Here is a 21,185-nt window from a genome sequence, read left to right as displayed (position 1 = left end):
CTCAAGTGTTCAATGTTTGACACAAAGTTCACTGTTAAACATCCAGTGTAATGCAGTGCAACTTGAAAGTGTGCAAATGATCCAAAAGTCTGCTCTCAAAGCTGTCCTAACTTGGTAGGAAATTTAAACAAATGGGTTATAAACCTCTGAAAGGGAAAATGTTGAGGGGCTGCTAATGTGTGTCTAGCAAAGCCAATAACACACACTGAAATCTATCCTTAGTCAGTCAAATCTTACTGGGCATAGCCATTAAAGAAAATTAAATGTATGAATCTCATTAAAGCTGCAGTTTACACAGGGACCAAGACAAAAGTCTACCAACACGACGACATCCCCATTTGTCTATGGTTTAGGCAAACGCCTACGTAGGACACAAACCTGCTGCAGGAGGCTGTCCAGCAGATCCTTGTCCTGCTGAGGAAGTCCATCCTTCTGCAGTCGGAGAATTAGTTCAGGTTTCTTGTAAGGCTTTAGTGCCAGTAAGTGCACCACCCTATCTTTGAAGGGTTTCTGAGAAATCGCACTGTTGCCTCTCTTTATTGCACTGGCAAGGTTGACAGGCGTCGGCCGCTTCCTCGAGGGAACCGCATCGGACACTCCTGGGGCAGGCTTACGTACCTGAACCTTCTTGCCTAAAATGAGAGGAAAACGGAGTGAACACGTGGAAATCACTGCACCAAGCCCAGCGTTTTGCCAATGTGCCCATGTACAACATACACTCAAAACGAAGCCCCGACCGACAATAACAGAAGACTCAAATAAGCACATATTCCTATTCCAAAGCAAGTCTAGGAAAAATGTTCTCTGAAAATCTAAGAGGATTCAATCCAAGCTTGTATAGTCTCACCGGAAGTCCAAAGCAGCAGCAGTCACTCATAGGAAAGAGGGCTGTTATTGGCTAAACACTTGAAGCTCAACTCTCCATTCACCAGTCCTCCTTCATAATGTTACAAGGAAAGTCCCACTATTGCAAAGCAAGGCAGCACTACAATACAGAGTGTAAGAGAACTTGTCAACGGGAGGCGCCGCTGCTGCTGATCTCAGCTAAACTGTTTTCCAGCAGATGTTTCTGGTTTTAGAACAATAGGAACTGTATGGATCTGGTTCCATGAGCTCTCCCCCGAGAACAAATACCAGGACATGAATGGGGGCTAACACACGCTAGGCTATTCATCTATCATACTGATGAATACGATGTTTCTATTTAAGTAATAACTTTCAGCCTTCTAAAATGGGTCTGTGTACACTTGAGAACTTGAAGAGAGTTTAATGTTCAGTTCAAATTCCCCAGGATAATATCTCAAAATGGAATTGAGGCACTGTGTTTTTATCTATTTCCTTTTGATTAGGCTGAGTCTGTTTTTCCAGTTACTACTAAACTTTTTTTTTTTGCGCACAAACTGGGAACCTCTTTGAAGTGACGCAGAAGCCAACTGCAACATTTACTGGCACATCAGTCACCCCTTCTAAAAAAACCTGAGTTGTTTCCATGGGGAAAACAAGAGCTTTCCTAATGAAAAGCTGGATTCTATTACTCATCATAAATATGCCTCCGATGAAGAATCCAGTACAGTCTAAAGGAAACAAGATAGTCAATAGTCTTCATATTTTGCACAGTTTTATAGAAGCCATTTAAAAAATTAACAGCCATTTTAGTTCAAGCAAACAGAGTGAACAGATCTGGCATAAATGAAATCCAACTATTTATTCCAGTCATTTTGAAGATTTTATTTTAGCATGGCAATTTTCTCTGCTTATGAAACGTTTTCAACTGAGTCATCTGAAGATGCTGATGACTGTATGCAAATGTTTATTTATTCTACTCAAATTCAGGTTGCATAATTTGTAAGTCGTCATTTCCTGGTTTCCAATTACACACAACTTGATGCTAGTCAATAAGGCTGTTTCATGGGGGGGAAGAGGAGGGGGTGTTGAGTGAAGGCAGAAAGGGAGAGATTGCACAAAGACTGCAAGCGACATACATGCTTGAGGATCCTGCAACTCAGATGTAATGAGCATCTTCTATCAGAACCACGGATCGCTCTTCTTTCCCTCTCTGACTACAAGCCTAACTACTCTGTTCTCAGTGCTCCTCTTTCACCATTTGGCCCCAAACATTATCACACCAAAGTCTCAATTTACAGAGTAAACCCCCCTAACATCTGCATGGCTGTGTCTTCATTTGATCAAAGGAACAGCTCCAATAAGAATTTGAAAATGTAAGTTTCATTATCCTTCCTTGCGAAGACGCTGTTGACTCATGAGCCTGACAACATTATCTCTTCACTAATGGTTTCTCAAATATGAAAAGTTAAACAATTTTCTGTGGTACAGGAAATCAATCAATTTCCTTCCTGATTACCATCTTTCTTTTCAGCTTTGAGCACTTAGCTGATAAAGCTGCAAGTGAGGGTCAATGCTACATTCTGTAACTCACCGTCTGTTCATACACATCCTCTGTGAGCAGACAAGTCAGCAGATCACATGAGCTGGGAGAAGAAAAACCAACTGGCTCAAAAAACAGAGACTGGACCTTTTGGGTTACACTAGTTGTACACATTTAACAGTGGATAGGTCCCTGGGATGAGAGCCCATGGAAACTGACTTCTCACACCAGTTTGGAACCCACTGGTATTCATCCTGACTTCTTCCTTGCCAGTACAGATTCTGCCTTTCAGCTCTATGGTAGAATAGTTCCTTCCACTGCTGCAAACAACACCATTATCTTAATCTCTTTAATGATTAATACAAGTTCAGCCCTCCCCCCCCCCCCCCCGATGACAATTAATGAGTTCCTTTTCAGTGCCGATACCACCCAGGTATGCAGAACACCCTGGGTCAGGGAACACAAATTTTTTGTGAAGCAGTACAACTATCTGGACCCTAGTAACAAAAATAAAGACTCTCTCAAAAAGCGATCTATATAAGGCCAATCTTCATCTGCCATTTAGGAACACAATGGTAACTAAATATCTGACCACTAATGTAAGAACGGCCGTACTGGGTCAGACCAAAAGTCCATCTAGCCAATAGCCTGTCTGCCAACATTGGCCAGCAGCAGGTGCCCCAGAGGTGGTGGACCGAAGACAATGATCAAGTGATTTGTCTCATGCCACCCATCTCCAGCTTCTGACAAACAGAGGCCAGGGATACCATTCCTACCTCCTGGCTAATAGCCTTTTATGGACCAAACCTCCATGAATTTATCTAGCTTCTCTTTAAATTCTGTTACAGTTTTAGCCTCCACAGTCTCCTCTGGCAAGGAGTTCCACGGGTTGACTATGCGCTGTGTGAAGAACTTTCGCTTATTAGTTTAAAACCTGCTAAATTAGCTGTACTATTTTCAGCATCTTTACTCTAGAAAAGTTACCAGACCCGCAGACACTACCAGATACAGACTGAACCTCTCTAGTCTGGCACACTGGTCCAGCAACATCTGTGGCCCAGCGTGATTTGAGTTGGCCACACACATAAGTGGACATCTGACTAAGTTTCCCGCAGTCCCATGCAGTTTTACAGCCACCAGTCCTGGCTTTCAGGGTTCTGCGCTGTTACTTAGCTCTAATTTACCCCTAAAGAATATCTTCTCAGAGCCCAGTAAGCATGTTGGTAATGCTGCTAGAGAATCATAACCTCCTGTGGTCCGGCCCCATGGGTGCCAGACTAGAGAGGCTCAACCTGTACTGCTTAAAAATAAAGATTTGTGAAGATGTAAAGTTTGGCCAGCAAGTCACTTACAGTCAAGCCATGAATAGCCCAGACACTCACATTTATAACAAATGGGAACCAGGTTCAGTTCCCACAATCAAGTTGCTTCTTACCTACATATCTACCACCAGGTTTAATAACTATTGCGCTTCGGCTGCGAGTTTCCTCCTCAGCTTGTGCCATGCTCTGCCTTGCCTTCTGGTAGGAGTCATCAGTAGCGCACACAGTGATTTTATCCTGTATGCTTCCAAGACAGTCCAGCTGGATATTACCACTGCTGTACAAAATAAAGGATATAATCAGATATTCCTAGGATTAACATCCATTTCGCTGTTGGCTAGTCAGTGAAGCATAGCGAGACCTGAAATTACCTGAAAGCAGCTATGCACATCATGGGCTTTTGGTAAATGTCAGTTTCTTACACAAGCCATACTGATATTTTTCTGTACATGCGGCCGGGAGGGAGGGGGGAAAATCCCCTGCTAGCAAGCTGGTCAGTTTATTATTTCAGATTCCTGCCAGCAAGTTATTGCAGAAATAATTACACTCATATGGGCATGCAACTCAGTCCTTTACAAATATGAATGAAGCCCAATACCGTTGTAAGGGGACATCTTCATTTGCAACGCAGTGAAGTTGAGGCTTAATGGTTCAAGTGACTTGTGCAAAGTCACACAGGAAATCCGGGGGAGAGCCAGGAATAGAACCCAGATCCGTCAGCTCCAAGTCCTAGGCCTTAACCACAAGACAACCCTTCCTCCCCAGTGCACTTCTGCAAAATGGGTGCAAGAGACAAACTTGCTGCTCTCCAGCAGCCACTGAGCAACAAGTGGTTACTGACGGAGCTGAACCCTGCCTGCTCGGTACAAATGGAAGGGTCTTTGCTGCAAGTACCTTAGGACCAGTAGGTGCTTGATCTTTCCAAGACACTGGAGAATTAAGAATCTTTTCCTGTGTTCATCCCTTTGTCATTGGCAAAGCATCAGTGAAATCGCTCACTGCAGCTTTCTAATTATAAGAAAGGTAGGAAATTGGCACAGAGCAAGACCATAGCCCAGATGTGAAAACCTTCCTGCAAAGCATTAACGTAAGAGTTTCTAGGGTCTCACTGACAGACCCATTTATCTGTGACTTCATTCCCAGTCATGTTTTTCCAAGGCTGTGTACACTGTAATGCAAAGGCTTTCTCCATCACAATGCATCCTCCCCAACTCAATGCTACACTAACAGCAGAGTTCTCCTTGATCCACCCTATGGGCGATGTGGAGAGAAGGAAGCATGTGCTGTTAATCACCTCTTATAAGAGATTTTAGACAGTGCAATTAGTCTGTTTGCGCCCCAAGTGGGGCTGTGGCTGAGTTTGGTCAGAAGTTTTTCCCAAACTAAAGTAGCAATTCACACTTGGCCTTGAAGGCTGGAATTTTCAAAAGCACTTATTATTTTACTTAGTCTATGTCTACACTGGGAAGGTTTGGGGACAAAAGTGCCTTCGGCATGCAAGAGTCACCAAAAAAAAAAGTCAAACCAGTTTTTCTGCCTCCCATTGTCAACATTTCATGGCCACATTGCTAGCATCCTATGGACAGAGAGCAAAGCATTGTGGGTGAGCATCCCACAGAGCAGCGTTAGGAGGAAGGCAGAGCTGATCCCTGCACTTCCTGGGATCATCTCTCTATGAGCTCTCCGTGCTGAGGAACATCAGAGCAGCACAGCTGTCTCTCCAGCCCTCCTGTTGCAGCAGCAGCCTGCCCGCCTGCCTCTGTGTTCTTAGTGCAGAACAGAACAGAAGCATTCCAATGATTTGTTCTTTGTTCTCCCCACCGTGCAGCTCACTTAGCTGTCAGATACTTCTGGAAGCTTTGAAAGGGGAAGGAGGCACGCCTGCAGGGCAACAGAGATCAACACACTGAGCACAGCCACCAGGGCAGGCACTGTGGGATAGGGATGTTAAATAGTGATTAGTAAGCTAATCAAGTACTACTCAATTAGTCAATAAGGGGGTTTGCGGCCAGGCTCTTACTACATTTAAAAAGCAGAGCCACAGTGGTCTGGGGCCTCGCGCGAGCCAGCACTGCTCAGTCCTGGCTCGCACCAGGTCCCCCGCTGCACCTCTGCCTCCCCGCCACGGAGATGGTGCTGGGGGGCAGGGAGGAGGGGAATGGCTTTTAAGACCGCTCCCTCCCCCAGCACCGGCTCCTGCTCCTCTGCCTTACTGCCTCTGATACAGAGGCAGTGAGGAGAGGCAACCAGTTGAGTAGTGACTCAACTACCCAACAAGCCTAGGCTTGTCAGTGTAGCATGGCAGTTTAGACAGGGCCTAACTTGGATGTCTCTGAGGTCAATGGGTTTTTCCGATTAACTTGGGCTCTTGTGAAATCCCATTTGAAAGCTTTAGAAGAAAACTTTCACCATACATAAGCACCATCTATCACTGGGGCAAAACAGTGGTATCCGTAAGGTTTGGAGTTTGAACTGAATGTAAAGAAAGGATTATTAACAGTCTCTTTTGGAGTGCAGATGGGGCTACGATTACTTCATGGCATCACATCAACTCCAAGACTACAGACTGATATAGTAAAATGACCGACCTTCCCTAAAAATTTCTCTGCCCCACTACAGTTTAACTCCATCGATGGTAGTTAAACAGGAGAATGTGTGCGCACAGGCTACCTGCATTTTGGTCACAAAGTTTTCTAGATCTGCTGGTATAAGTGGGGTTAATCAACATGCAGGTTTAAACTTTGGTGACCAGTCGATGTTAGCACCTCCACCATGGCTAGAACTGAATTAAGGAAAAAGTTTCACACACAAGAGAGACTTTTAAAACAAAAGAATGTGGAATGCGACGAGGACCGGAGCAGAAAAAAAAAAAATCAGAGTGGCTGAGACAGATAGTCATTTTTCTGTGTATGATCCCTAGGTACACAGTATCCCACTAAGGGAAAGCCTCCTCAAAAAACCCCACAAAACTTAAAGGAACATTTACATTTCACTTCTGTTCAAAATGTAAGTAAAAACTCTCATTCTTGGCAACAGTTCCCCCTCCCCGCCCTTCTGATGTACCACTCACCTGGATACATACTGCTGTATACAGTCAAAACTCCCCTGCGGGCTGTCCTTGCCGATATTTGAAAGATAAAACGTGAATGTTCGCAATTGCGCTGAACAATCAGGTCTGGGAATTGTGATGTGCTGTTGGGGGGAAAAAAAAAGTGTGGATCATTGGGAAATCTGCTCTAACAAGACATTCAGATCACCTACACCTGGTCTACACTGGGAGTTAAGGTCAACCTTCACAGCATTGGGTCGATTTTCTAAACACCACCAACTCCGTTACGTCAACTTTAAGGGCCGTTCCAGTTGATTTCTCAACTCCTGCTTTCACAAGAAGTAACGCTAATTTGACCTTGCATGTCAACTTTATGATAGTGCAGATGCAATGCTGTGAAAGTAGACATTCTTGGCCTCAGGGAGGTGTCCCGCAGGGTCCACTCTGGCCAGGACTTTCAATTCTACTGCTCTGCAAGTGCCATGCAGACTTCACAGCAGGCAGCACCCCTGACAGTCAGTTCCATGAGTTCCCAGGGTCACAGACTAGCTCCAACATGGAGCATGCAGGAGATCCTTAACCTCATAGTTGTGTGGGGAAGAGGAATCTGTTCTCCTAGAACTACACACCAGCAAAAGAGAGACATATCTATGCTTCGATTGCAGCATGGCGGAGAAATAATACTCCAAGAATGCCCAGCAATACCACACGAAAATTAAAGCAGATGAGGCAGTCATACAAAGAGACAAAGGAGGTTTGGATCATTGCCGCAAACATGACATGTCTAGGAGCAGCTGCATGCGAACACTGGATGATCCAGCATTAGGTGCATCATGGTTAACATCATAATCATAGTACTTTTATGCTCAATGGGATCCACTATGGGGTCCATGCTTACACAATACTATGGCATCTGCACAGATAACCAAGGGGGGGGAGGAGAGAGGAGGGAAGAGCACACAATACTATGGCATCTGCACAGACATCCAAGAGAGGGAGGGGAGAGGAAGGAAGAGCACAAAAAGACCATTTGCTGTTGCTCTCAAGCAAGGGTGGGGTGGGAGGAACCAAGTGCATAATGGGATGCTGACAATACGTAGCCAGAATCAGCCACTGCACAGTTTTGGTCCCAGCATGCACTAGGAGCATAACCCATAATGCAGAGGGGCATAGGCACTGGGGGATAGCTACCCATGGTGAATCATTTTCAAAATGAACCACAGCCACCCTGCTAGGGATGTGCCATTTCAAATACACTGAATTCTCGTACATAGTTGGGATACACGTTCAACTTTACAAAATGGGGTGCTTAAAAAAAAAAATCGACCTTCATAAATTCAAGCTTCTCTCAGAGTAGACATGGCCTATGTTCTGTATTTCTCTTTAGCTGCTTTCAACAATTAACAGAAGTTACATTTGTGAACAACAGCACATAATACCAGAATAATGTTAACTAAAAGGAGTTGTAGTTTCATTTGGTTCACCAACTTTAACAGTTGCATCTGTCTTCCCTTCTCCATCCTAACTCGACGCCATTTTTTAGTTGTATATTTCCTCCAGTGATCCCGTACCTGAAAGCGGCAGTCTGGCCTTGCTCACAGAACAGTAAGACACATGTGAGATTTAGAAATAGCAATAGAATGAGGGAAAAGAACACTATGAATTTTCTTCAGAAAATTCAATGTAAGACAATAGTGGTCTTATAAGGCAATGGGCAAGCGACCAAGGAGCTTGAGAACAGGTGAGTGCTAACAGGGAGTTTGGAAGGGGAGTGGGAAGGGCGTGAGGTTCTCTTGCCTTTCTTTCTTTTTAAATCCCTTTTCCAGGACAACAGCGATGGATGGTGATAGGTCTGCTGTTGTTACCTGCACGGAGTGTGCCATGTTTGTCTTCCTCCCAGAAGAAAGAACGGATTTCATTTGCACTAAGTGCAAGCTGGTCACCATTTTTGAAGAAAAAAATTAGAGGACTGGAGGCCCAAGTGTCGACCCTACGCTTGATCAGAGAGGATGAAGACTTCCTTGATAGAAGGCAACGTTTAATCCTTCAAGCACGGCAGGCAGAAGAGCCAGAGAGGGCAGTACGGGACCAGGAAGAGAACTGGCAGCATGTAAATTCTAGAAGGGGAAAAAGTCCAGCACGGGAATCCCCCAATGCTACAGAGGTAAGTAATCGCTTTCAGGCTCTCTCCACAGGCTCTGCAGTGCTGAATGCTTTGGAAGGGACCTCACAAGGAAGAAATTGGAAGGGAACACCATCTACTGGAAGGCATGGGATGCGTAGTCCTAGGGATGGGGGTTCCACGGCCACCACCCCCAAAAGAAAATGACAGGTAGTGGTGGTTGGGGACTCCCTCCTAAGAGGGACTGAGCCATCCCTCTGCCGTCCAGACCTGGAATCTCGAGAGGTGTGCTGTTTACCGGGAGCTCGCATTCAGGATGTGACTGAGAGGCTTACCAAACTGATCAAACCTTCAGATCGCTACCCCTTCCTGCTTCTCCACGTGGGAACTAATGATACGGCCAAGAATGACCTTCAGCGGGTTACTGCAGATTATGTAGCGCTGGGAAGAAGGATACAAGAACTCGGAGCGCAAGTGGTGGTCTCGTCCATCCTCCCTGTTGAAGGGAAAGGACTGGGCAGGGATCGTCGAATTGAGAACGTAAATGCGTGGTTGTGCAGGTGGTGTTGCAGAGAGGGCTTCGGTTTCTTTGACCATGGGACTCTGTTCCGGGCACAAGGATTGTTAGGAAGAGATGGGATCCACCTAACAAAGAGAGGAAGGAGCATCTTCGCAGGCAGGCTTGCAAACCTAGTGAGGAGGGCTTTAACTAGGTTTGTCGAGGGATGGTGACCAAACCCCTGAGGGGAGTAGGAAAGTCGGATACCGGGAAGAAATGCAGAGAGGAACGAGCAAGAAAGGAGGACCCCTGATCCGAACAGAGAAGATAGGGCGATCAACTGGTTATCTGAGGTGTTTGTACACTAATGCGAGAAGCCTAGGAAACAAACAGGAAGAACTGGAAGCCCTGGCCCAGTCCAAGAAATGATTTAATTGGGATAACAGACTGGTGGGATGACTCGCATGACTGGAGCGCTGTCATGGAAGGGTATAGACTGTTCAGGAAGAACAGGCAGGGGAGAAGAGGAGGAGGAGTTGCACTATATGTAAGAACACTACAATTGCTCTGAACTCCAGTATAAAGAGGGAGAAAAACCTGTTGAGCGTCTATGGGTTAAGTTTAAAGGAGCAAACAACAGCAGTGATGTTGTGGTTGCTGTCTGCTACAGGCCACCGAATCAGGTGGATGAGATAGATGAGGTTTTCTTCAGACAACTGAGAGAAGCTTCCAGATCACAGGCCCTGGTTCTCATGGGGGACTTTAATCACTCTGACATCTATTGGGAAACCCAATACGGCAGTACACAGGCAATCCAGGAAGTTTTTGGAGAATGTTGGGGATAACTTCTTGGCACAAGCGTTGAAGGATCTGACCAGGGGCCGTGCGGAGCTTGACCTTCTGCTCACAAACAAGGAGGAACTAATAGGGGAAGTAGAGGTGGGTGACAACCTGGGATTGCACCCTCAGCAAGTTTGCGGATGACACTAAGCTAGGGGGAGAGGTAGATACCCTGGAGGGCAGAGATAGGGTCCAGAGTGACTTAGACAAATTGGAGGATTGGGCCACAAGAAATCTGATGAGGTTCAACAAGGACAAGTGCAGAGTCCTGCACTTGGGACGGAAGAATCCCAAGCATGGTTACAGGCTGAGGACCAACCACTTAAGTAGTAGTTCTGCAGAAAAGGACCTGGGGGTTACAATGGATGAGAAGCTGGATATGAGTCAACAGGGTGCCCTTGTAGCCAAGAAGGCTAATGGCATATTAGGTTGCATTAAGAGGAGCATTGCCAGCAGATCCAGAGATGTCATTATTCCCCTTTATTCGGCTTTGGTGAGGCCACATCTGGAGTATTGTGTCTAGTTCTGGGCCCCCCACTACAAAAAGGATGTGGACGCATTGGAGAGGGTCCAACGGAGGGCAACCAAAATGATTAGGGGGCTGGAACATATGACTTATGAGGAGAGGCTGAGGGACTTGGGTCTGTTCAGTCTGCAGAAGCGAAGAGTGAGGGGGGATTTGTTAGCAGCCTTCAACTTCCTGAAGAGAGGTTCCAAAGAGGATGGAGAGAGGCTGTTCTCAGTAGTGACAGACGGCAGAACAAGGAGCAATGGTCTCAAGTTGTGGTGGGAGAGGTCCAGGTTGGATATTAGGAAAAACTATTTCACTAGGAGGGTGGTGAAGCACTGGAATGGGTTACCTAGGGAAGTAGTGGAGTCTCCATCCCTAGAGGTGTTTAAGTCTTGGCTTGACAAAGCCCTGGCCGGGTTGATTTAGTTGGGATTGGTCCTGCCTAGAGCAGGGGGCTGGACTTGATGACCTTGTGAGGTCTCTTCCAGCTCTATGGTTCTATGATTTTTAAATTCGGGTTTACCATGGCAAGAGGGAATCTAAAGCACATAGGGAAGGTTTTTTTAAGAGGTATGCTTCCAGTGTATTTTATCCTGTCAGTAGGTTTACCGATTCTAGACTACCCTGCATAATTATGTCAGCTGGGATGTGATGTTTTGCCAATATAGCTATGCTGATAAAAAACCCTAGGGTAGATGCTGTTATCTGGATACAGACTTCCTTATGAAAATATAAACTTATGTCTGTCAGGAAGCCAGCTGTAAGTTACACCTCTGATTCAAGTGTAACTGCCTCTACGCTAGGAAGGTTTGGTCAGTTTAGTCAGAGAGGTACCATTAAAATCAGCAAAAGCTTCCTAGCTTAGACTAGATTTTAATGATAGATATTTTCTGGAGGTTGGATGGCTTAGCAGCTCAGGAAAACGTCATGTATCAGTTCAATCTAGATTAAAGGCTACACCACCATTGGAAATATTTCTTCCAGACAGCAGAAAGCTAAGCTGGAAGAACTGGTGATGGTTTCAGAGCTTTTTAGTAGGAGGCGGCGGCGGCGCTCCTCTTACCCCTCAAAAATTCCTACAGTTATGATCACTTGTGCTGTTCTACCTGTGAGAGCAACATGGGTGCTCTACTGTGGACCACGCTGGTTAGCCTTCACAGAGCAGGCTTAGACCATCAGCTGGTAAGAATGCTGGTGAACACCTGTGCTCTGTCGAAGATAGTGCCACTGCTGCTGCAGGAGCTGCACTGTTACTGTGCCACATACAGGAACTTTTGGGGATTTTTTTTAAGTGAGTGCTCTAGTGTAGCTAAGGCTAAAACATGCTGCTGCATGTCAAGCAACAGACAGCTCCTTGGACTCCATTTAACCCCCCCAAGCTCTAACGCATCTGGCTGCAGGCTCAAGATTCACCAGCTCAAACTTTTCTTCTCATCTTCTGCTCTGCCAACGCCAGGCGCTCAAGGATCATGAGTCAGATCCCCACACCCCCCAAAAAAATGAAGGATGCTTCAAAAACGCATGACACAAAACATGTGGGATCCTTTTTATTTGCTTTCTGGCTTTCAAGTGCATTAGTGTTATATTTTCAAGTTACTATGGAACCATAAGATCTAGAAGCATTTTTTTTACACTAAACAAAAGCTGAGATTCTCACATAATCACTTGATTCCAGGAGCCAGAGATTTAAGATACCAGGTATTTGAGAACTCGCAATGAAGTTGCTAAAGCCAGCATAGCCAGTTTCTGCAACACTCAGTACAGCTGGGAGAACACAGGACCTTGCTCCAGAGTTCTCCCAAGGGTCACCCTCCTTCCAGCATGTAGTGCTAGGAAAAGTGAAAGATAGGGAGAGGAGAGCCACAGGATACAATAAAAGTTGCAATACATATGGCTCAAAAGAAAAACAGGACCAAGGCAGAAAATGGAGAAAGAGGAAATAGGCCAAAACACCTCCAAAAAGCAGAATGTGTATGAAGGCCTGGGTGGGGAGTGAAAGCTATCCCCCCAATCACAAGGGGAGGATAGGGTCTTCATTGAAAAGAAGAAACACTGAAAAACAGAGCTCTGGGAAGTTGGTCTTCTCTCATTCACTCATGCTCAAATCATGGTAGAAGAAACTGACAACATCAAAATGAGTGATCCAGCACTCAGTGCAACACAAGCCACAAGAAACCATGATTATCATCTCTTGATTGATTGTCAGTTTCCTAGTCAAGGTTTCAGGCTCACAGTGGAAAATGACCCTGCTATTCCAGGGAATCAAGCATGGTGTGCGCTCTGCAGAGAATCCTACAGATGAGACTGGAATCAGCTTAAGTTGTACGATTTTCTCATTGATCAGCTCCCCCATCCTACCGCACTAGTGTTTAAACAGGAAGAGCTGCTTGTCTCTTTTCTACATATGTCGCTGGCTTAGCACGGCTACGGCTTTCCACAATATAAATAGCTGATAATTAAGATAGTTGCCAGCAGTAAGTGCAGAATGAACACCCAATGTTCAGTTGTACTACATAGAATTTAAAGTGCGACAGCCTAGAAGGGCTTATCTAAGCAGGGAGTTGGTACATGGCTAGCCAGGGGGTGAATTGACAGCACACCAACGTGCCACACCACCAATGTGCCATGTGAACACTGCGGGACTTGCTGGAGCAAGGGTCATATGGTGAGTCAGTCCACGGCAAGCTGGTGTGCTGTCCGTGTACACCCTCGCTGCGTATGCACTAAGTCCCTGTGCTGACAAGCCCTCAGTGCATCACAGATTATATCTTTATAGCTCCATACAGGCACACACTCACAGCCATCTCTACTATGTCCAGCTCAGCTATCTACAGGACTTTCGGGGAGCTTAGTTTTGGCCTCCAAGAACTATAACAGCAGAGCACTAGGAGCCCGATGCCCTTTAAGACTAGGGTTTTAGCACAGGAGTGGGCAAAAGGGCCTCCGTGGGCTGGATGCAGCCCGCCAAGCAGGTTAATCTGGCCTGCAGAGGCCCGGCTGCTCTCCTGCCCCCAGGCCAATCAGGGACTGGGGAGCGCATGCACTTTCCTCCTCCCTGCAAGGAGCGTGTAGCACTTAGAAGTGCAGCATGCCCCTGTTGGTGGGAGGAGATGTCATCCCCCCCAGGCCTGGGGGTGGAGGGAGCACGGGACATCTCCCACCAACAGGGGCATGGGTGCTTAGTGGGAAGTGAGGGGCAAAGGGGCTCCCCCACCCCTAAACCAATCATGGTATGTGGGAAGGGAAGCCCAAAGCATCCTGGCCCCGGCCCTTCCAGTGTGGCCCGGGGCCTTGGCAAAAATTTTTTGTCCACCCCTGGTTTAGCCCCTGGGTACTTGTACTAAGTCATGGACAGTGAACAGAAATTCACAGCTCCCACGAGCCATGCGTGACTTGCATTATATACCCCCAACTAAAACTGGGGGGTCTGGGGCAGGAGGCAGCCACTGCGGTGCTACAGGTGCCTGGGGAGAAGGGGGAGCCCGGGTGACAGCAGGTAGCCTGGGACTCCTGGTGCCGAGGGAATGGGAAGGCTCGAAGGGCTGGCAAGCTTCCTGGAAGGGAAGTGTGGGGGTGGTGCATGCAGATGGAGGCCGGGTGCAGAGCCACCTGGCTGCACCTCCACCTATTAGCTAACAAACATGTCACCGCTTCAGGAGCTTCCCCCTCCTCTGAGGTAAACGCTGCCCTGAGCCCTCACTCACTCCCTGTGCCCAAATCCCCATCCAAGCCCCCTCCCACACCTAAACTCTTGGAGTGCAGTGGCCTAAGACTGCCCCTGCAGCAACTCATACAGATGCCTGAGCTGCTCAGGGGGCCCTTCCATACCAGCCACACCTGCTGCTACTGAAATCACCGAAGTCCTGGAAAGTCACAGAATCCGTGACTTCCATGGCAGACTTGCAGCCTTACTTGCTAGGTCTTACTCTTGGTTTGGCAAGAAATGCTTCGGGGAACCCAGCTTGGCAAAACGAGTGCAGCAGTCTCTCTATTTACGTAGCGGAGGAATATAATTTCTACTTTGGCAAATCTTGCCTGCCCCTAGAGTTCTAGAAGTGGTTCTTTTCCATTCCAAAGAGCAGGTAAAGATCAAATGTCACTTCACACGGTTTGCAAATGTGAAACGTGACCAAGTTACCCAATCCAGTAATTCAATACTTGAAAGAACATTCTCTGGACTTGAGTGGGTACAATTCCAGCTACCAATGCCGTACCAAGATACAATATTAACTCCTTCCCTAAAGTGTAAGTGGGCCGAGTGCTGGGAATTTCTCAGTTGTCAAATACAGGTTAGGTAACCAGGTTTTAACCTGTCAGTTTTCTCCTCTGTAAATTAGGTATAATGCTGTCCTTGAAAAAGTGGGATGTGAGGATGTTTGAAGATTAAATGTTAAGTGCCCTATTCTCCCCCTCCCCCCCGCCATACAGTTCATGTTCCCTTTTATATTGCTAGTTACACCAGTATCACAGAACAAAAAGAGCTATTTGGACACTATGATCTAATGGTCCTTTTCCACCTCCCTATCAATACAGAACTGTTCCTTACAGCACATTTTCAAGTGTTTTGTCCAATACTAAGTAGTAATCAGATCAGAAATTAACAAGTTAGAACAAATTTGATTCTTTGCTGCCACAAGATGGTTGCTACTCAAGTCCCAAACTTAGCACTTCTGTAGAATTTTCTGTAATGGGTAGGGCCAGCATCCTCCAGGAACACAAACTGAGACTGTGGTGACCAAGTGCCTCAATTAACATTTACGTTAAAATTTGCATCTTTCAGTACTGAAAAGTAGATTTAATGCAAATTGACAGTTATCTAGGAATTATTTTTAGCTGAAGCAGCAGGTCCTCCAGCCACCTAACCCACATGGCAAGTCTTCAAAAGAGCCCCAACGTGGATGTTCAGTAATCACCATACCACATAGCCTGTAGTGTTTAAAAATAGCCCTTTACAGATGTGACTTTTGTTCTCTATTACAAGTCATCATTCGAAACAAAATGCTACAGGGATGAATGTAAGTTTCACCTAGAACACTGCTGCCAATGCAAGTCCATGTCAAGAAGTGGAAAAAATGGCATGTTTCCAATTAAGGCATTAGTCACACTAGTTAAAACTAATTTTAAAATCTGAAGTTTCCTTATGATGCTTTTTGTGCATCTTTAGCTTACTGTTTTCACAAGGTGGGATTTGTTTTTTAAAAATCCCACCTTGTGAAAACATTAAGCTAAAGATGCACAAAAAGCATCATAAAGAAACATCAGATTTTAAAATTAGTTTTAACTAGTTTCTTAACTTTTTCCTCTTGCACCCTTTCGACTCACCACCTGCAAATCTGACCGAGCACTAACTCCCCAGTACATTCTTTTACTGAAACAGAAACTATCTTCAGCAACTCTTGTACATTTCAGTCATTTGAACTCAATCCAAAAACTTCAATATAATTTACAACAGTCTCAGTGAGAGAGTGAAAAGTGAATATTTTATAGAATATTAACAATAAAGTCAAGCAAGTTGATGAAAAACATTTATATAAATGGACCAAACCGGTGTGCCTCTTGAAGGAGCTATGAGGACCACACAGAGCAGCTATTTCAGCAACGAATCCAGCATCTTTGTGCACCTGCTTTAAGGCAAAGTAACTCTACAGCAACTGGAACCTATTTTTTATTATTTCAGACCTTCTGAAAAGGCCAAACGTTATAAAACCATTACACGGCAGCACAATGAGACGGTACTTAACAAAACAATGTCAGTTTGAAGACATCTCACAAGAGCAAGGATAAATTCTAGCAAGTGATTAAGACAACCTGTCAAAGCTTTCAGGACCCAAATATAACCTACCTGGACATTGGTCATATTTCCAAGATCTTTCCTCCTGAACACTTACACTAAATCACTATCAGTCACATTTTGGGCCAACAACTCTGACAAGCTCCCATTCAGCTTTACATTCCTTAGATAATGAAGAACCACTATTAACCTGAACTTTCCGTGCCTAGTGATTTGTCTGCCAACCTTAATATCGTTTTAATTAAGGAATAATAACCAAGATGAAAGGTATTTGTCAGCTGGGAGACAGGGGTCTGAGATACTTGCTACAAATATTCTATGCTAATGAAAGAACATGGACATATGGTTCATTTTAAAACGGGGAATGAAGACTCAATTGGCATGGAGAGCATTTCTAGAGAATTATTGCCAATGTAAGAGAAGGCTCATTTGTCTTCAAAAGTTTTGTACCCTCATTCTCCTCTGCTCCCTCCCTCTCCAAATCTAAATAATTAGAAGGATTTTCTTCTCTGCAGGATAGAGGCATACAGGAAAAAATTGCCTCGGCCTTTGAAAACATGTGTTGCTGGAAACGGCTTCTTTATTGTATTCTTTCTTTGAAATGTCCCAGATACAGAACTTGTTACCCTTAAAAAAAAGTTGTGATATTAAAATCATCTCCATAGCAACATGCATTCTGAGGTAACATACAAAGGCAGCAAATGGGAAGAAGGGGCCGGAGATTAAGGAAGAGTAGGGGGGAAAAAAAATATAAGTTTGTTCCAAAAATAAGAGATAAAAAAACAGAGAGAGATCATTTGGATTTGAGAAGCTAAGATCAGTAATTAAGTTGTCTAGTCCACTCGAATTAAAGAATTTACCAGAAAGTGTTTAAAGCTAAACTGTTAATTCTTTAAAAATACTCTATCCAGACATACAAATGCTACATTTAAAAGCAGATTACATAACTGCTGGCTTCTTGTCCAGCCCAGCAAAGAAAAAAAAAAAGAGCGCCTATCTCCCGAAAAGCGCAGGTCCTTGCTTTCATCAAAGCTCTTCTCTACCTTTGGCCTTTACTTGGTAGTGCAATTAGTTACACAGATGACAACAAGGCAACCAGAGGTCAGCCCTGGGCTGCCAACAGCCTCTTTTCACCCACAATGCCTCAGTGCACTTCAAACTGCTGGTCTCAATGTTTCACTTAAATGGCCATGCCCGACAATCATGCTGCTTTATTCCCCTTTCATTCAAAAGGCTACAATTACAGATGACTGACAACTGTTTCCATGAAAAAAAGCTAGTCTGTGAAGCTTTAAATTAGTGGCCAAAAATTCCACACAATGTTTTCCTTAGTCTGTACTAATTATCATTTTTCAAGTACGTTTTAATTCAATTAGGTCAAAAATGCACTAGCTTTAAGAATGTTGGCCCCCTGTTATCTTGGTAACACTGCAACGTCAGCCTCACTAAATGAAGGGCAAGGACAGAAGTTGTACTTTGAATTTGGTCAGATGAACTTTTCCCACTGTTCAACAAGATCCTTGCAGGAGTAAGAAAGTAAATAATGAGAAAAGGAAATCTCTAACGCCTATTAGGAATATGATAATGTACATGTTAGCCTGCCCTCATCTGTTACCCTTCAGTTTCAAGCAAGCCCTCTCTTTTCCTCCCACATACTACTACCTCTGTATCAGATGCAGCAGCACGAGGGGAAAGCAGGCACTCGGGGGAGGTTGCTTTTAAGCAGGACCTCCACAAACACCAGCTCCCGGAAAACCACCTGTCCACCGCCCCCATGCACCGCTGCCTCTAATTCAATTCTCGTTTCAGTTGTAATTGTGTGATGGCAAGGCAGAAGGTAGAACTTTGCTTCAAAGCAACAGCCAGTGTAATTTTGTTTGTCATTGTCCAGTACAGTGAAACCCAGTCACAAGATCCCTGCTTATCAGCTAAGCTCTTGCTTGGAAACTGACCCATATATTCCCAAATCTGAGTATAAATCTGTTCCACATCTACTAGGAATTCACTAACTGCCATTCAGGAACAAACTAATGGCCACATAGTAGAGTATCCCTAACAGAGCAGTCCCACATTCTTACAGCCTGTTCTGAAGTAACCTGTCAGTTATGGGATAGCCTGCCCCAGGGAACGTTTCCTCCTGACCCCAACAGTTAAAGGTGATGCTCTGAAGCATGAGGGTTTACATGTCTTATTTGCTGTAACAACTTTAGATATTCTTAGCACTTATTTTTTGAATCCTGATAAGCTCTTTGACTGATATCCTACGGCAGTGTGCCTCATAGGTTAGTTATGTTGTGTGGAAGTATTTACCAATTTTCAATTTGACACTGTGTCTCCTTCTTGTATTAAGAGATGGGTTGGTACATTACAGCACCTTTGGTTTGTTAAGATACAGAAGTCAGTTTTGATTTCAGAGCCAATGACAAAGACTTTGAAAAGCAGGGCTTGAGGACATGTTGGGAAATCCACATGGACCACCTCTCAAAGAACTAGTCACTGTAGGGTAAGTAAGTAGCCATTGTCTCTTCAAATACAGGACAGTGTGGATTCCACTGCAGGGGACTGGCAAGCACAGCAGAAGAGGCATTGGAAGCATCTGTCTTTCAGTAGAATTAGCCCATCACAGGATACGTAGTGTGTGAAGTCCACAGGTTTCATAGGAGTCTGACTGAACATTTATTCCAGATGGACCGATATTGTAGACAGCAGTGGCATGTGACTCAAGAGTTCTGAATGTTATGAAATGTTTGAAGAAATTTAGCCAAAGCTAAGAACCAGCAAGTTGGACACTCACTGTCACAAGGGAACTAAGGGAAAGGTATTGGCCTCCCCATCTTCTATGTTCTCAGACAGGAGAAGGTGGCAGATGCATGGATAGCATGGACAGACAGTTACTTAAAAAAATCCAGTCGTATGTACACATACAACAGGAACCACACCAATTTAAATCAGAGAACAAAATTACTTCTTGTCTCTACACCATTTCTTGTGTATTTTTAAAACGTTTTCTCTTCGCTGCTCTAAAAGAAAAAAGTCCCTAGTTTTTATATTTGCATAGGACAGCAATTTTCTATGCCACCAATTCATGCCTGTTGCCCATTTCCCTATCCCTTCCAGACAGCTACATCTTCTCTCAGATCGAGTGACCAAGACTGAACACTCCAAGGGAGGCCAGACTCCTTTAGTGTGTGTTCTTCTTAAATCCATTCAAGTTAATATTTCATTTGCTTTGGCTTCTGCTGCAATTTGAACAGACAGTTTTACTTAGAGGACCATGATAATACCCCACTTCTCCTGAGGGCATCCAGTTAAATACATCTACAAGGTGTATGAGTTCTAATTATTTTCTCAAATATGTATTTGTCATGACCATGAGGGATAGGCAGCAGCCTGGGGGCTAAGGGGTTAACTGTACCTAAGCCAGGAAGCAGTCAGACAATAAACAATGCAGATAGGGATTTCAAACTGGGACAAAGGAATTTTTGGTTTTCCCCTCCTTTGTCTCCCTCAGCATCTGGAGAGAAAACTGCCCAGGTACAGACATGTATCTCTCTCTCTCCAAGAAAAGACTCCTCACTATCTGTAAGTAGGATAAAGTTTAGATAAATTCATTAGGTGTTATTGTTTTATGGTTTGGGAATGGGAATCTGTATATGCATTTAAAAATAGGTTTTCCTCTCGTTTGTAACTAAGCTTTTGGCCCATGGGGGTCCGCACATGAGTATATTAATTGGTGACTTTTCCATCTAGTCATTATGCTTGTAACAGGAGTATCGTGGTGATAATAAAAGTTTTCTTTTTTTATTAACCGGATATTGATTAATTTTGGTGTCCTGGTTTTCCTTTGGGGCTGAGATTTCCCAAGTGATCTTTTCACTGGTTTTCTTATTACTTGGGCGGTGGCAGCAGATTTTTATCCCCAAAATCTAGGTTTTTAAGATTTTGGGGGGGGGGGGAGTAGTTTTATGCCAAAGCCTGGTAAGATAAGGTTTTGGGGTACTTTTGCAGGCCCCCACTTCTGCATTCATCGTGCCAGAGTGGGGATTTGGCCTTGACAGTATTTCACATTTTATTTGAATTTTTGTGAGAACTGCCATTTCCATCACTTAACCAATCCCTATCAGTTCACTGGGAGGCCATGATAGACCGGTCTCACTATTCAACCACATCGCAGAAGCAAATCATGTCCTCATAACAATATGGAGGTTTAAGATTAGTACAAGATGACAGACTTCTATTGAGGGACTGTACAACCCACCATCCCAAAGACTCCCTTGGGTTAGAGATCAGCATCCTTTTGGGATTAGCTGGCAGCAGCAGGAAAGGCTCCCAGAACCTGCCTACCAATCCCGCAGCCAATGATGCAGTGTGGAAATATTTAAAAATGAAAATGCCGTGGACGTAGGTACAAACCCGGATTACAAAATCCAGGGAGAGGTCTGTATTCTTTTGTGGCTCATGAGAAGGAGCCAAACATACATTTGACAAGGTTCCTCTTAAAAAGAAAAGCAGTTTTCCTAGGCAAATTTTATCTGAAGGCATAAAGTGGGCCCTTTAAATAAAGAAATTGCTTTTAAACAAGCAATTTAAAAATCTGACAAATATACGGTCCCATCCTGTTTTACCCACAATGGTCTTTTGAGCTACATTATTATGCTCATGTTT

At 44.6% G+C, this 21,185-nt stretch overlaps 1 protein-coding gene across 2 annotated transcripts in view; it reads right to left on the bottom strand.

Moving 5' to 3' along the window:
- ELL (elongation factor for RNA polymerase II) overlaps positions 1-21,185 on the bottom strand; it is a 95,014-nt gene that overhangs the window by 31,527 nt on the left and 42,302 nt on the right. Inside the window, exons 3-5 of one of the 2 annotated variants that reach the window (XM_075902904.1) lie at positions 6,779-6,900; positions 3,822-3,982; positions 379-632 (exon numbers count right to left, since the gene is read on the bottom strand). In XM_075902904.1, coding sequence (XP_075759019.1) covers positions 379-632; positions 3,822-3,982; positions 6,779-6,900 — 537 coding nt within the window. Of the gene's footprint in view, positions 1-378; positions 633-3,821; positions 3,986-6,778; positions 6,901-21,185 lie in introns of both variants that reach the window. The other variant, XM_075902903.1, reaches the window with a different exon arrangement.

The sequence above is a fragment of the Pelodiscus sinensis genome, chromosome 19, assembly GCF_049634645.1.
Source record: "Pelodiscus sinensis isolate JC-2024 chromosome 19, ASM4963464v1, whole genome shotgun sequence".
Classification (NCBI taxonomy): Eukaryota; Metazoa; Chordata; order Testudines; family Trionychidae; genus Pelodiscus; species Pelodiscus sinensis.
Note: the sequence above shows the minus strand (reverse complement) of the source record. Positions and strands in the feature narration are given on the sequence as shown.